General features: G+C 43.8%; 2 protein-coding genes across 3 annotated transcripts in view; one reads left to right on the top strand and one right to left on the bottom strand.

Annotated features, from left to right (window-relative positions):
* Positions 1–1,167: 1,167 nt before the first annotated feature.
* cdk4 (cyclin-dependent kinase 4) lies at positions 1,168–11,209 on the top strand. Of its 2 annotated transcripts, XM_031567749.2 has the most exons (10): positions 1,168–1,431; positions 2,430–2,500; positions 3,106–3,153; positions 3,753–3,967; positions 5,620–5,755; positions 6,843–7,010; positions 8,654–8,763; positions 9,487–9,537; positions 9,676–9,811; positions 9,991–11,209. In XM_031567749.2, exons 3-10 carry the CDS (start codon positions 3,124–3,126, stop codon positions 10,069–10,071), a joined length of 927 nt encoding a protein of 308 aa, XP_031423609.1. In that variant the 5' UTR covers positions 1,168–1,431; positions 2,430–2,500; positions 3,106–3,123; the 3' UTR covers positions 10,072–11,209. The 2 variants fall into 2 exon arrangements, with proteins under 2 accessions (XP_031423609.1, XP_031423610.1); XM_031567750.2 differs by lacking the exon at positions 3,106–3,153.
* Positions 11,210–11,912: 703 nt separating this feature from the next.
* Positions 11,913–17,500, bottom strand: part of LOC105908287 (tetraspanin-31) — an 11,466-nt gene continuing 5,878 nt past the window's right edge. Inside the window, exons 5-6 of the mRNA XM_012836768.3 lie at positions 15,997–16,107; positions 11,913–14,544 (exon numbers count right to left, since the gene is read on the bottom strand). Of these exons, the coding sequence (XP_012692222.1) occupies positions 14,470–14,544; positions 15,997–16,107 (186 nt within the window). The 3' untranslated portion in view covers positions 11,913–14,469. The remainder of the gene's footprint in view (positions 14,545–15,996; positions 16,108–17,500) is intronic.

Raw genomic sequence — 17,500 nt, 5'->3', positions numbered from 1 at the left:
TAGCCTCCTTTCTAGCACGTCCACCTCCCATGCCCGAGTTTGGGAGTTCGGTGTGAGACTGTGCTTGTCTAGGCAACAAAGGTTACATTCCCTATGAGCCAGTGGGAAGGGAGCCATTTGTGTCAAGGATAAGTAGCCTAACCCTTTCAAATCACTGTTGTTACCTACACAATCAATTATATCCAGGGCCAGAACCTCTGTTTTTACGTGGCAAGACAGCACTTATGCTTTTGGGCAGATTTGTCCACTATATGTTTTTTATAAATGGAGAGGAAAGCCGCTTGAAAATGGTGTTTGGAAGACTTATGGCTGGATAAGCCTACTCACAAGTATAGGGAAAGCATAGACATTTCATTGTCTTTTCAACCTTTAGGCTGTATCACATTTAAAACCAGATGATTATTTAGCCTACTGTAAAACCTACAACTGTAAAAACCAGAACAAAACAGTCAGCGTGATACTAAGATAATTTTTCACTCTCAGACATTCTCCACTAACAATAAGGTATGACTCCAGTAGACACAAGGAACTAATACAACATCTGTTCATGCGAGAAAATATCACATGAGACTTGTACGGCGCCCGTGTGTGGAATGTATCGCTTCAAGGAGCTCAGTCTTCCGACTCTTGTCTCGCTTTCTTCTTGGGATGCTGTGTAGTCAACTCTCAGCGAACCAGCGCTGTGGGTGAGCCTAGCAACAGAGATTTTCCACCAATCACAGTGTGTTTGCTAGAAGGGCGGGATCTCGTCCTCCGTCATTTGTTCATGCCACGAATCCTCGGCGTGCAAAGGGGTTGGTCGAGCCACAAATAATGACAGTCCTGTTCTGGTTTTTAGAAAATATGCAGCCTCCCACTGCATGTGTAGCCTATTTGAACATGTTCAACAAAATGCGTTTTCAATGTAAATAACACGTCAACTGTGAAATGTGTTCTTCTTTACACAATTGCGTAATCTGTATATTATGGAACGCAAAGATGATAGCAACATTTGACACCCTCTAATGAAAGAACACGTGAAATTGAAGAAATTAATGGAAACAAGTTTGTCATCCCTTGCACAAGCAAAGTTTGTATTGCACATTCATTTTATGAATCCAAACACGCTATAATAAAAAGTTCTTCTGAATGGCTGGAAGCAGGGACCGCCTAGCCTATGTGGCCCCGCCTTGCTGATACGACAGGAAGCGCCTCCGCTTTATTGAGCAGAGGAGAAAACGTAGACAGGCCTGAGTTATAGCAAGTTATTTCGCCAAAGACCTCAACAAGGGGCATCGGAAGTAAACAAAATATACATTAGTGTGAGGCTACATGCAAATGCAGTCTTACGGAAAACGGATAAATATGAAGAGATGATATTGTGTTTACATTTTTAATGTGTGGCAGTGGCTACTACTGGCTAGCTTGCTAAAGAAAGCGACACGGAACGTGGTAAGTAAAGTATGTTGATGCAGTTAAAATAGTGTTCCATGCTCTCCAGATGCTCCTAGAATGTTATGTTACATCCGTCGGGTTGCTTTCGGAACACTTTTCTTAGTTGGTATTAATTCATTTAATGATTAATCCAAAGGCACGACAATTGTTAGTCCCCAAACTCGATGATTGGGCTGAGAAACATTTTGTATTTACATCTTCATGTGTACGTTTAAGCCGTGAAAACAGGACCGAAGCATATATTATAAGACTGCATGCACACTTTCCAAACTTTCCGGGGCCTGGTCGAACTCACCATCGGTTAATTAACAAAGAAGCGAACGCTCTGTGTGGGCACCACCACGTGTGAGGAAGAGGAGTTACTCCTCGTCTTCGTCCAATTGAGGTGCCGCCGCTCTGTCTCATAATAACCCTTCATTTGTTGACGTGTAGTTCCAGTTTAAAGAATGAAAAATGCAGGGGAAAATTGTTCATATTTTGAGCGTTTCCGTGTTTATTATTTGAAGAGGTGTGGCATTACATGGTATAAAGTTTTCTATTTTTAGGGATGGTTTCAATTAGCTTTGCACAGTTTTGAGAAACAACTGATAAAATGACCGGATAGGCCTATTGTCATTCTAGCTAATGGCAGCTTGTGTAATTGATGCCTAAAGCTTGCGCATCAAAAGGTATTTTAGCTAATACACATTAATGTGGGTTCCAGTTGTTTTACTTTGATTGTCTTTGTGCATTTTTGCCATTCCCCAACGTTGAGTCATAGTGGCCTTATTCAGAGGATGCAAAATATGCATACATAAGTTTAGAGGTAGGCCTATCGGACCTCATTCACAAGGCATTTTCGTGTCCGTCTTCCCGCAGACAGTATAGCCACATCAACAGATTGCATGTGTTTGCTGTTTGCACGGCAGTCCCGTTTGTGTGCGCCACTCATCTATTTCTCAGTCGGATCAGGTCCTCTTTTTCTCCCCCCCCCCCCCCCAACAATCCATCTGCAGGGTGCCAGTGTGCTGTGTGGCTGACCTCAGGAATGTCGTGTTGACTGAACCCTTGTTGCATTGGATATCAGGTCAGATTCCAACCACCCACACACAGTCACAGACACACATTCTCTCTCTCTCTATCTCGCTCTCTCACACACACACACGCCACTTGTCCCATTTCAGGACTTCTGTGTCAGCTGAGCTCTTGCTAACTTGCTAACAAGAGTCAGGGGTCAGTGGGGTGAACAGGGAGACGCTATGGGGGCATCGAACTGAAAATGAAGACAGGAGGAGGGAATGAGAGGCTCTCAACATGGCACTAAATCACAGACCTACATGGCTGTGACAGCTCTTCCTCCTGCTCCTGGCTGTGGCAGCTCTTCCTCATGCTCCTGCTGCTTTTCTTCACCCCTAAGCATTACTTCATTTGTCTTCATAACTCAAATCGGGGAAAAAAAAATCGAAATCAAGTTTTCCTTTGTAATTAAATATAACAATAATAATATTGCATGCGTTGATTTTATGTCAATGTTTGGGCGTGAAATGATGGTCTGTCCCACTGCTGGGGAATCCCCTTGGAGTTCTTTGAGGCTATGACGTCAGCCATGATGCAGCAGTATCCTGGACATACCGAGTGTGTGTTTATCCAAATGTAAATACTGTGTCCTCTCTATCTGCCTCTTCTCCTCAGTGATTCTTAATTGGCCGTATGGGTTGTCAATCAGCATATGCTTACCAGGTATTCAGATTATGCTATAAATTAATTCTCCACTCAACTTTGCATGAAGCCACCTAATTTTCTCTCTAACCGTGCAAAATTCCTTTTCCCCCTCTTTGTTTAAGAACAATTCAAAAACATAAAACAAAAACCTTCTTTGGGGGAATACTCACCGAGACAACAGTCTGCTAAGACTTTTTTAGGAATTTCCAGTGTCTCCTCCAGTGTCCCCCATTCTTTCTCTCTGTCACTCTCTCTTTCCATCTGTCTCTTCTTCCACACCCTTTGTGACCTCACGATTCTTTCCGACCCCCCACCCCTCCCACTGCATCCTCCCTCGCACACAATCCTCTCTCCTTCTGTCACCGTCTCCCATCTTCCGCCTCTCTTACTCCTTTGTTTTTCACTTCCTCTCTGTTTACTTCTTTTATTTCCTTTCTCTCTCTCTCTCTCTCTCTCTCTTTGGTTCACTCCACACCGTAGCCTCTTTTTCCCCCTCCATCACTTTCTTCACCTCCTCAATCCCTCTCTCCCGCTCTCTCTCTGGAAACACTCCCCCCTCCCTCATTGTCATCTCTCACTCTCCCTGTCTTCCCCCCCCCCCCCCCCCCCCCCCTCAGGCGATGGCTCAGGAGGTTCAGTATGAGCCGGTGGCCCAGATCGGCGGCGGTGCCTATGGGACGGTGTATAAGGCGCGGGACCGGGAGAGCGGCCAGTTTGTGGCGCTGAAGAGCGTGCGTGTGCAGACGGACCAGGACGGCCTGCCCCTCTCCACCGTCAGGGAGGTGGCGCTGCTCAAACGCCTGGAGCAGTTCGACCATCCCAACATCGTCAAGTAAGGGAGACGAATGATGAACACACACTCACGTGCACACTTGCACACACTCCAGCTCGACCAACCCAACATCGTCATGTCATGTAAGGAAGAGATGGATGTTAAACAGATTCACACACTCAATCACTTACTCCAGTTCAACCAACCAAATATCGTCAAGTAAGGGAGAGATGGGTGAAGAACACACACACTTTTCTTCGACCATCTCAACATCGAGAAATTGAGGCATAGACACACTCATGCTGGTACACACACCATTCCAGTGTTGTCAAGGCAAAAATATGCAGGGACACATTCACAAACATGGATTTGATTCAACACATTTGACCATGTAAGCATATCCTGGGAAGAAAGTCATTGACACACACCCGATTCATTTTTGACCGGCTCCAACATGCGCACATCAAAAGGAGACCTACACTTCTTCAGACACACAGGAATAACCTGGTTACCTTGAACTGGCACACACTCAACACACACATGCACACGCTCAACACACACACACACACACGCACAAACATTCTCTTCCTTAGACACAACCCACCCTTCAGCCTCGTGCTTGCTGTGCTTTGGTGATTGGCTTCCCCTGATCCTGCAGGTATTTTCTGCCTGGGGGTGGTTGAGTCACTCAGCATGCGCGCCAACTCAAACCCTTTATTCACCTGAAGTCCGTTGGCTGAAAATGTTCTCCTCCTCCCATTCAACTTCGGCAGTTGTGTTCAATTGCCGGTTGTTTCAACGTGTCGTTCACTCACTAAACGGCACGTGTCAAAGTTAAATTCTGCCTGCCCTTCACTGTCAAATGCACTGTGATAGATCTTTAAACTCAGTGTGGACAGTGCTTCTGTTGGCCGCGGGTGACTAGGGGAAACAACTTTCAGACAGCTTGCAACCAGGTTCCATGCTTGACCATGATGATGACCTCAATGCTACATTTAGTTAATGGAAACCTCTACTTCTCCTTTTGCTGCGCACTTCTCCAGCGCGGCTGTTTGCATCGTCGTAGCTGTTCATTCTCAAAAGAGATGTGCCAGATGGGGGGGGTAAAAAAAAGGGACCTGTTTTATTGAAACAAGGGGGATTTTCTGTTTTCCCAAAAAGAGCCGGATGCCTTGCAGTGTTGTGTTGCAATTGCTGAAATGCCAGCTCACAGGGCTGCCATGACCTTTAACGTGGGCTAGTCAGTGCTTGGCTGCTGATGTGGTTCCTGATTAGTCAGCTAGCTCTGTTGTGCGGTGGCAGCAGCAGCATCAGTGGCAGTGCTATGATGCTTTGTACAGACCTCTCCCATACTATTCACGTGTCTTAAGATAAGGCAATGTATTGGCTTTCAAAATGAACAACTAGGCTACATTAGTTTTTTTCTTCTTCTATATTATCACAGAGAAGGTTTGTGCTACACATGTGAATGTTGATTATAAATACAGTGCTGTGTTTTCAGAATGCACAACCTAGGTGGATCCCCATGTGCTAAACTGTGTTTTAACTTTTGGATCTCCATGTGCTAAACTGTGTTTTAACTTGTGGATCTGGTATTCAATAGCTGCAGAGAATAGTTTCATTCCTGCCTTGTATGATTCAGTTTCTCCCATGCCTGGAATTTAACCATGATGGTGTGTGTGTGTGTGTGTGTGTGTGTGTGTTTTCTCTAGGCTAATGGATGTTTGTGCCTCCCCCCGGACGGACCAGGAGACTAAAGTCACGCTGGTGTTTGAGCATGTGGACCAGGACCTGAAGACCTATCTAGAGAAAGCCCCAGCTCCTGGCCTACCAGCACACACTATTAGGGTAAGGATTGAGATCTCGTTCTCCCTCACTTCCTCTCTCTCTCACACGCTCAAATACATAACAAACACATACACCCCCCCACACACACACACCAACACAATCTTTTGGGTGCGTTCTCACATACAGAGACTCATTTATCACTTCCATCACACAGTAAGTCATGCTTACCAGGAACTGATGATCTACTTAGTGAAGCTGTCACATGCCCCCCCCCCCCCCCCGACCTAGTACTGAAGGTACAGGCACTGTTTATTGATAGTACAGTTTTTCTATGAAATTTGGCACATGATGGTGCAAGGTCCAAAACACTGTTTAATCAGTTTTGCAGTCTACCTTTCAATTAGTCTCCAGTCAGGAATTTTGTTTATAACTTTTGGACCGTTTGCCCTAGAACCACAAGCCCCCACCCCCACTGACTCAGTCTTCCTGAGTTCACATGCAATGTTTTCAGTTTCTGCCAAACTGGATGTCCTAACATTTTGAACTTTCATGGGACATGTATTTCCTTTAGCCTGTTGGGAACTCCTGGGAAAATTGTTGGATGGAAATGGTTCAATTGAGACTTCTGACCAAAAAGTTTTGGGCGGATTTCTTAACTGTGAGCGAGAAGTACATTCACCATTTTGCTGAAGAGGCCAGTCATGCTGCATCTTGGCGACACACTGTTGTTTTGATGTGAAGCTTTGCTGTCTGTAGCCTATTTGTTTTAGAATGAGGAGTTTGTATTTGGCCACATCCATACATCTGATGATATTCAAGCAATTGGAGATGAATGTTCTGCTTTCAGAGAGATGCATGCAGACATCATGCATGTCTTTACATACAAACATCTTTTGTATGGTGGTCTTGTGTGCTGATGTATATTTGTGTTGTGGATGTGTGCTTGTATAGTGTGTGTGTGTGTGTGTGTGTGTGTGTGTGTGTGTGTGTGTTGATTGTATGTGTGGTGTATAAGTAAACATGTGTATGCGTATCCAGATTTGTACTGTGTACATATGCTGATGTTGATATGTGTGTACATATGCTGATGTTGATATGTGTGTCCATATGTGCATGTGTTCTGTGTGTGTGTGTGTGTATATATCAGGACCTGATGAAGCAGCTGGTGAATGGTCTGGAGTTTCTGCACTCGCATCGTGTGGTGCACCGTGACCTGAAGCCTGAGAACATCCTGGTGACCAGCAGGGGGCAGGTCAAGCTGGCTGACTTTGGCCTGGCGCGCATGTACAGCTGTCACATGGCCCTCACACCTGTGGTGAGACTACACACACGCCATCTATCTAACTCACTCACTCACTCACTCACACTCACTCTCTCGGCCATACAGATGCATACATACACAACCTCTCATATACACCTTTATCTCTCGCTCTCTCACACTCATTCACACACACACACACACGTACTCTCTCTCTCTCTCTCTCGGCCATACTCACATACAGATACATACATACACAACCTCTCATATACACCTTTATCTCTCGCTCTCTCACACTCATTCACACACACACACACACACATACTCTCTCTCTCTCTCTCTCTCTCTCTCGGCCAAGCTCCCAAATGTTCTGTTATTTCTGTGATATTCTCCATCATGTCCCGTATCTGAGAGTGACGTGCCTCGTGTGTGAGTGTGGCCGGGAATGTCCGTGGACCGGTTGTCTGATTGCCTTAGTCTCCGTTATGTTCCCACAAAAGTATACATTTGTAAGACAACCTTTAATAGGCACTTAAGTTTAGCGGGACCATGATGATTGTGTATGTGGCCTTATTGGCATGACACACACACACACACAAACACATACAACCACTCTTGCACAAAGTGCTGGTCACGTGGGGTTGCTACTCTAATCGTGCCTTAACTTCTTTGTGGCACATTTCTTCACACCCACATATATATATATATACACACACACACACACACACACACGTGCATTAGTGTGCAATATACACTTCCACAGTCTGCTCGCTGAGGTTGTGTTGTTGACTGCTGAAGTCATAGCAAGCGCGCCCTCAAAGAGGATGTTGGGCTCTTATGCACACAACCCCAAACCAAAATGCTTGTGCCAAAAAAAAGGAGAAGTATAACTAGTTAAAAATGCACACCGGAGGAGGCGTGAAAGGACAAAATGTCCTGCTTCCAGTGAACAAGACACCCTCTACATACCTGTGAGATTCCCTAAGCCCCCTCCCCCCCCCCTCTATTACCAGACCCAAGGGAGACCTGATATGTATACGTTCATTTAAAGAGGCAGGCATTACAGAAAACTTGGGAGCCAACTAGCTAAACAGTCAAGCTTTCTAACTGATCTGTTTCTGCAACTACAGTGGCGACTGTATATTGTAGATAGGCAATTCTATATTGTTTTTCCCTTTTAAAGGGATTTCTGACTTCTCCTGGATGGCTAGTGAGAATGACCGGTGTGTTTATGTCTCTTATGTCCAAATGTTATCAAAATGATTTTGAGGATGTTATAAAAGTTAGTTACCTACGACATCATACCTCATAGTAAACATTACAGAATGTTACTGTTTTTACATATACATACATATTTACATGCCCTACGCACAGAAAAGCCGGAGAATTTTGCCCAGTAATATTCCCATGCAAGACATGATCTAAAGACTCGGGGAAGTCCATAGGACTGCAGACCCATTGACTAAGGACTGACACAGATCACACAGGAACGCCCGGGTTAGTTTTACTTCCACTTGATATAAAAGATGTGCACTGAACTGCTCTCCAAGAACACACTTTGATCATTATTATTATTTTATTTATTTATTTTTTAAAACAAAACATTTTTAAAAGTCTCCCTCTCTATCTCCCTCCCACTGTCTCTCTCTCTCTCTCTCTCTCCTCCCCATCTCTCTCCTCCCCATCTTTGCCGCTCCCAGGTGGTGACGCTGTGGTATCGCTCTCCTGAGGTCCTTCTCCAGTCCACGTATGCCACACCTGTGGACATATGGAGCACGGGCTGCATCTTCGCCGAGATGTTCCGACGCAAGTGAGTGTGTCTGCGTGCGTGAGTGTGAGAACTTCATCGAGATTAATATCAGCCTGGGATCTCTCAGCTTTCAAACAACAATGGCAGTAAATCAGCTGCTGATAGAAAATGGAGTAACGGATTGTAAAATCATGATCGTTTGCTGTCCCTAGCTGTGCTTGACTTTGTCTTTGAGATCTTTGTGAGGATGCACAGCACAGGACGAGGGACCTAATTTACATCTGAAGCTAATTCCAAACTCTTATGTTTTGGAGTTTAAAATTATAAAGTGAGAGCTTTGGCCAGGATAAACTGTCATATGGAAGATTTAAGAAGAGCGTAAGGTTGTATGGTCAGGATGTTGAGGGTCATTTTATGTTCTGGCGCCATCATGTGGTTTGTTTTGGTATTGCATATGATGTGGCAGCGGGGAGGGGGTGGGAATCCTCTCTTCTCGTTCTGATTCGGTGGCCAGCAGTACTATGCAAACTGTAATCTACCACAGAGAGGCAGTTTAATACAAATACAGCACCCGAATGTGTGTGTGAGATTTATTAGTGTCAGCTGCAGTTAACAAGAGCATATGAGAGTCATGTGGGAGCGCCTAGATCTGGTCTGTACGGCAGATTGCCATGAACCAGATTGATATGACGACACTGAGAATCACTGCAGCAACACCATGTTATGGTTTTTTTTCTACGATCCAGAATTTAGTATGTGCCGTTTTCTCTCTCTTTCTCGTAGACCCCTGTTTTGTGGGGAGTCTGAAGCGGACCAGCTGGGGAAGATTTTTGAGTAAGTAGGCCACCAAAAAAACTGGGCTGACAGCCTCTGCATAATCATGGGTGTTCCTGGGTTATCCCCAGTGTCACGACTGTTCCTGGTCCTCAATAATAATAATAATAATAATAATAATAATAATAATTCCTTTAGAGTGATTGGCCTGCCATCTGAGGAGGACTGGCCTGCGGACGTCACTCTGAAGCGCCACAACTTCAGCCCACAGAAGCCACTGCCATTCCCAGACCACGTGCCCGAGATCTGCAGCAAAGGTGAAGACCTGCTTAAGGTGAGGCACTGACCGCTGTTCTCTGTCAATGGTTGTTGCTCTTGACACCTGTGTCTTGCGCCGTAATGTGTATCAATCCATGCTCTATATGAAAATTATATGAAAAATTATATTTTAAGTCAGTTGGTTAGACCCCTCCCCTTAACACATCTTGCGTTTGTCTCCATCTTGCCCCACAGAAAATGCTCTCCTTCGATCCTCTGAGAAGAATTTCTGCCTTAAACGCTCTCCATCATGACTACATGAAAGAAGAGGACTAACGTCATCCCGTCCTCATTTTAAGCTAGTTTTATTTTTGTATTTTAATTTTGAGAAAGACCGGTAAAGGGATTACTTATGTGGTTTATTTTTTGTTGTTTTTTATTTTTAAAGAGTTGCTCTTTAATGGCGATGATGACTCCATGGACTGCACTGCAGAGGAATCATCTGGGTTGCACGTCACATCCCAACTAGTGCCATACATTAAGAGTCCGATCTCTGTGGTGTCAACGTGGATGTGTTGTGCATTTAGCGGAGTATTTGACGGCCCATTCCGGATCAAGTGATCAGTCTTATCTAGCTACCCCTTGCTTTCTCACATCATGACTGCTATTCTGAGATGGGACGACTGCTATTCATAATTAGTGCCATCCATTCCGATAAGTGCCATAGCTGAAATAAGAATGCGACACGTCAGGCGAGGTTATGAGGTTGTGGTTTTGTTTTCTTTCCTTTCCAGAATAAGAATAGGACAGAAAGGGGTGCTAGAGCAAAGCAAGTCACTATAGTTTATTTTTTGTAAAAGTGCAGACAATTCCAATGCAAAATTATGCATCCAGCCACACTGTGACCCTAACTTTTTGATGTTGATATTGTAGTCCTAACTATTTTTTTACATTGTTGCGGTCACGGACTGAATCAAGATGTGTTGGTTAGATAGGACAGTTCTGGTCCAGTATGGTATGTCTGAGTGAACCATCTTCTGGAAGTATACCTTATGTGCCCTGACACCAGTGGCCTTGGGAGGTTTCTGACTTCTCTTGAGTGTTGAATGTTGTTTTGCTGTTATCCGATGAAGACGGAGACTTCCAGTATCTCCATGTTGGTGTGGTACATCTTTAAGTGTGAAATGGTGTTTGTGAGTTCAAAGTGTGTTTTTCGGGGGGCTGGGAATTGTTCGTGAGTATGTTCATGTGAATACACACACACACACACACCCCCTTAGTAACACGGAGAGCTCTGTGTAATCCAGAGAGAGAGCGTTGTCCAAAAGATTGATAGTCGCGTGTGCAGCCTCACCATTCGTTTTGGGTCATTCTCTTGGTCACTGCATCCCATTGTGTACAGTATATGTGATGGTATATGTGGTGACGTTCATAAAAAGAAAGAAAACCAAATAAAGCTGCTATCTCACATTAATGCTTACCTTCGCCTGTCTTGGTTTGTATTAGTGTGTTACAGAGTGTTAGATGATTTTTTTTCATGTTACACACACGTTCCTGACATCACTAAGGTCAAAGGTTAAATACCCAGTGGGCACACACACTCGTAGGGGAAAATGTAAAGCTGTATCGTGATTACTATTAATCACTTGAAGGTGGAGTCCACAATTCTAATCCAACACACTTTTTGGCAAATTCAACTAATTGCTCCTCACGGTCCTCCACTCCTTTTAGTGTGCGCGCTCCAATAAAAACACCAACGTTCCTACAGTCCAGCTCTGTTAATGGAAAACTAACAGTGGCTCGGTTCGAGCTAGAAAAAGCTGGTGAGCTTGAATGTCAACAACAGTTTGCCAGAATGGCAGAGTCTGCCTTAAACGTGCAGTTCTCGAAAAGTTGATACTGAAACTGTTTCTTTTCCATTTACTGAGCCAGCACTATGTACACACACTGGAGCACAAACACATGACTGACAGCTAGAAGTCCGTGAGGAGAAATGAGCTGGATTTGATGAATTCAGGACTGCACCTCTTAAATGCATCTGCAAAATATAAACGTAACTGCAGTTCCTCCGATCTTAGGCACCACCTATTGAGCATCAGGAACATTTGTAGAGTAGCTAGCACACAAACAATACTTTTTTTTTTAAAAATGTATATGAAGGGAAACACTGCCGTTTGTTGCTGTTAACCGACAATTTAATGAGACCATGAGTACAAAAAGAGGTTCAGCAGGATGAAATACACAGAATGGGAAACAGCAGAGGGATGGACACAGTGAAAGCCAGTCAGTGATGCCTTGGCCACTAGTCTGAGACAGAGACAGAGGTTCCCATGCGTTCCAGCAGGCCTTTAGATTACATTGCTTTCTATTTAAATGGCTATTAACAAGACCAGGGCACAGTTCTCGAGAGGCACTTGATTTACTTGAAGTAGTTGGGACTCCTTAGCCATTGCTGACAGGCCCATGTGTACCGCGAGAGGGGTTCTTCCATCATGCCAGTACAGTGGAACCTTATTTAAAGAGAGTGCGGGAAGTGTCATGATGCATGCACTCGAGGCTCACTGATGGACACTATTTAAGACATGTACGGTTCCCAGGACAAACCTCGGGTTGGCAGATTTTGCTCAATGCTGATGCAATTTATTTTCACTACAACTCTCTTGACTTCAGGCCAGGAAGCCATTGTGGAAACAAGCTGAACAAACATTAAATATAAGGAATACGTTTAGGTCTTTAGTTGATTCTAGACATGATGATCTGTGTTTCAAGTATAGGTACACGGTGACGCCTTCTTTCAAACTGGTGTCATTATATAAGCATAAACCAATCAGATGATGCCAAAGCACATATAACACATACAGGTAAAATATTCTGGACATAAATTTGAAACAAAACAAAGGCAATTAAGACATCAACTTAGAATGCACACAAATTAATTATGTAAGCAGAAATTCAATGAATACAGTCTTTGGTTAGATTAATCCACCCACCCTATCCCATCTTAACCTTTGAACCAACTCTGTGTTCTCCTTTGGTACCAGAGGAACGTAAACCTTAAAGTTCACGACAAAGCTCAAAATGGAGCACGTTGCCACCAAATCACAAGTCAATTCAGAGTATGGCTGAGAATAATGCCTGATCGGACAGTCAATGAAACACCTGCTTTATACAACATACCATGCATTCTTTCCCAGTCCCTGGGTTATTATCCTCTATTGGTTTAGCATGTAAAAGGCCTTTTCATGGGCGTTTTCTGTGCCTGCCCTTGAAATGAACAGCTCAAGACAATGGTGAAACCAGTGATGTGAACACAGCCAAGTGTGGTCACCAGAGAGAGGACACAGGAAGGAAGCCTGCGGTGACCTCTGCTGGCCTGGAGCCAGAAACAGACTCCTTCGATTACCTTGTGTCACTGGAGCTAAGGCCTCTTTCAACACACACACATACACAATTAGCAAAAAAGATATAAATATCTGTATCCTACTTAACTGAAAAAGAAAATCTGTACCAATATTTCCTCAATTATACAAAGTTGTTAGTTTGTTATCTTGGCAGCAGTAAATGCATGTATAAATTGTACCGAATTGATCATTTAAATACATATTTAACAAAAAAAAAAGAAGAAAAGAGAAACACATTCTCATATCTGATCCATACCACGAAAACACTGCACCCCAATTACGCGTGCTTGAACTAAATTTAGTAGCGGCTACATTGATTGTGTGGAATGAAGGAGCTTCACAGGAACTAAGCTTAGTTCTCTCTCTCTCCTCCACAGTCAAAAGAGCCCTTTGTAGCAGCTCAGTATCTTAACTAGCAAGCACTCAGGACAGTGGGACAGATGGGAGAGACGGTGCCCTGTGTGAACAGAGTGTCTTTCAGAGAACTGTTACAGACCGTCTCCTGTGCTGGAGAGATGCTCTTTGACACGTCTCATCACGACGTGACCTTAGCCGTCCTGAAGAGCATTCCAATGGGAGGGAGAACCACCAGACTCAGATCGTATAAGGCATGATTTAAAAAAAAAAAAAAACATGCACTGCATACACAGAAGTTTACAACTTGAACTAGTTTGATTGTCAGTGATAACAAAATATCTTACAAAGAAATCTGACAAAACAAACCAACAAGCAACAAGAGCCGTGTCATAGAATGACTATGAGCCAGAAAGGAAGTGTATGACAGATATATACTAAATCCATGGGAGGAACCTATCTGGTTTATTGTAGGCACAGTTTGTTCCTTCCCTCTTCCCATCAAGGCTATAGTTACAAAGTGATGAAATGGGGAATGTTGCCTGACGAAAATAATTGGTGGTTTGAGAAACCTGAGCTTGACTTGAGACTTAAGTTGATTGTGGGTGAGCTGAATTTGTGCTATTGTAGGTCTATGTTTAAATAAGGTAGCCTGACTTCACTAATGCAGGGCTTGATGACTAACTGATAACGGGCCCAAGGGAGATCAACTATTCAACACTGTTCAGGTTAAACAGTATATGCTGTTAGCTTGCTGCTAACTAGAATGGAGGAGTGACAGGAAGTTGTGTGTGTACGTCAAATGCAGTTTTCTTTTTTAAGATTGGCAAATCCAGTCCCTCTGTGTGTGTGTGTGTGTGTGTGTGTGTGTGTGTGTGTGTGTGTGTGTGTGTGTGTGTGTGAGTGATTGTGAGTGATTGTGTGTAAGAGTGTTTTCATGGTAAACATTGACTCATTTAGCCACATGTGGGCGAAGCTCCTATAGGAAAGCACTGGGATTGGACCGTGGGTCTTTCTGGTTCCTGTAACGCATGGCAAGCCACACCCCAAAAATCTGAAGCAAGGGAGAGAGAGAGAGAGAGAGAGCACAGTATGAATGCCAAACAGGCAGAGAAAGATGGGAGGACATGAATTGCGTAGGTTAATATCTTTGTAAACCTCTAACAGCACCTAAAGAGTATGTGCTCATGAAAAAGGGGATTGATCCCATAATTCACTTCTGTGTGAGTGTCTGTAAGTGAGTGTGTTAGTGTGAGAGAGAGTGTAGGTGTGAGAGAGGGAGAGAGAGCCTCTGTGTGTGTGTGTGTGTGTGTGTGTGTGTGTGTGTGTGTGTGTGTGCGTGCGTGTGTATTAGGGATGCAATGGTACAGTGGGACCACGGTTCAGTATTTATGACAATTTTTTGGGCCATGGTAAAGGTATGGTTTGGTATCTTAATAATAAAATTAAACTATTTAGAAAAAATGCAGCATGACTGACTAGGCCTGGACTGAGGTAGCTTTCACTTGCTCCGGAGGTCCAACTATCAGTGGAAATGACTAGATAAGAAAGCTGAAATGTGAGGACATTGCAATGCGGTTCATTTTTCCATCAGTTGACATAATCTTGAGTCAGTAACCATCGAATAGGGCTGCAAATCTTTGGCTATAAATACTCCCGCTGCTATCGTTAATACCTCCACCAAGGTTTTTCGGTCCAGTTTGTTTGTTAGTTAATCTGGCTGTAAGCACGATTAAGCAAAAAATACTGGCCTGATTTCCATGAAAGGTGCAGTGTGGGCCAAGGAATAACCCATTAAAAGACTCACGGGTCGGCTCCAGGACATTAGTTGCGAAAAGTTTACTCGCTAGGGTTGCGAGATGTGGCATTTGACCTTGGTGGAGGTCTGCACTCTCAGTGACCTTTTACTTTATTTTTAATTTTTTTTATTTGTCAAAACATTTTGTTGGAAGGCAACAGCGAGAGATTGTTGTGTTTTTTGCTAACGAGGGGACTCTCCACCTGGGATAGGACCGAGTGATGGCGACATAAATAACACATTGTGTTAGAACTGTTTCCACTTGAGTAGCCAACAGTGGCTAAGCAACGGGAGCAGACTCTATTTTGTTTGTTTACAGTCTTCTTATCCCTGTCATCTTCTTCAACGTTGAATCCAAAATGTTCCTGCACAGTGGATTTGAAAGACGCGGTGCCTCTCCAAATTTGCTTCTCTCTGTCTAGCTAGCGTTTGTCATTGTGAAGTTGGAGCTGAGATCATTTTGCTTTTAAGTTTCCCCTCTTCTTCTCCAGCTCCTATTTGCATACAGAGCGCTGACAGAGATGTTCTGTGGATCTGAATGTACAACGTGCGTGTAGTCAGCAGCGCATTAATCAAGTTTGGAAAATTATGTCAATTGACAGGTGTACCATAATCCCAAATGGTTCGACAAATATACCGTGTACTGTTGCATCCCTAGTGTGTGTGTGTGTGTGTGTGTGTGTGTGTGTGTGTGTCTCTAGGTCTCACCTGTGTGAAACTGAAGAACAGTCCCACCCCTCCCAGGATTTTGAGGACTTTGCCGGAGTGCTGCAGCATCAGGTCTCCACAGGAAGAACACTCCTTCTTCACCTTACACTCCTGCAAACAAAAAGCACAGAAAGTGTATGTATGTACTGACGATATATATGTGTGTGTGTGTGTGTGTGTGTCTTTCTTCACCTAACACTCCTGGAGGACAGTAAATCATGGACAGTAAATCATTAAGCTGTACAAGAATGTGTATGTATGTACTGCCGATATATGTGTGTGTGTGTCAGTGGCGGCTGGTGGTTTTTAAAGTGAGGGAGGAAGGACTGCGCACTTGGTTGCCATTGGCCTGCTTATTCTGTTGTATGTGAGATACAAGTTGTTTCAGGGTGTTTTTGTGAACTACAGTACAGGCAGGCAGGGATAAAATTGATACAAAGCCACCAGTGTGGCACCATTGTACTTTGAAAGCTGGTGGACAGCATGTCTTTGGACTAGACAAGGCCAGAAGGAAAGGATGCAAAGCCAATTAGTCAAATCAGGCCTACTCTTGATTTGAAAAACTAAATACAAAATTCTGGGCCTATTTCCCCCCTCAATTACTGAAGCTATTGGTTATTATTTGACTAATTTTATTTTCAGCTGCAATTGTTTTAAGAAAAATTAAGACACAAGACCAAAAGTGATGCCATTTAAAATGCATCATGCTCTGAATCATTCACCAAGTAGCCTAATATGAGGCCAATGCCCAAGTGACAACGTAGGCTAATTAGAATAGATACGAAACACATCGCGTTCTGAAACATTCATTAACAATTTCCATTCAGAATGTCTGCTGAACAAGAACAATTCTTGCATGCCTAGATAGGCAGTTGCATCAATAAGTCTCTTCAAAACCTCCCTATTTTGGCGCACTTTAGCATTGTGGAGCGCGATTTGCAACCGCACACCTTCATCCACGACCTGATCAATTGGCATGGTGCCTAGCAAGGACAACCGAAGTGCTGCGCCAACGTGGTCTTGGCATTTATCATGACGTTTTGTTGCCCTGTCCAAATTTGTAATGTCGGCGAATCCATTTACAGACCATGTGTGTGATTTACCCATGAGCAAACAGGGCCAGCAGTATAGCCGATTGTTAGTAATGGTACCAGTGAGCCATGAGTATTTCGCATACCAGTTAGCATTAACGACAGCGGTTTTACCACTGGGTTTAGTGACTTGAATTTTTGGAAGTGGTCTCCCTGTTGTTTTCATACTAACCTTCTCTCTGTAGCTAAATGTAGAAAACGGTTTGTTCAATAAAACATGTACAATGTCTTCGTTCTCCATTGCACATATCTTTATTTGCAATATTTCTACAACAATCCAAGGGTGAAGTTCTGTCGATATCCTACAGCAGAATGGTCGAGCCGGGTAACTTCTTTCGCTCTTAATGTGTAATCCCCTCCCTCCAACGCCAAATCCGTTGTTTATTGGTTAAGCGATGTTGGCGCAGACTCAG

Source organism: Clupea harengus, chromosome 5 (assembly GCF_900700415.2).
Source record: "Clupea harengus chromosome 5, Ch_v2.0.2, whole genome shotgun sequence".
Classification (NCBI taxonomy): Eukaryota; Metazoa; Chordata; class Actinopteri; order Clupeiformes; family Clupeidae; genus Clupea; species Clupea harengus.
Note: the sequence above shows the minus strand (reverse complement) of the source record. Positions and strands in the feature narration are given on the sequence as shown.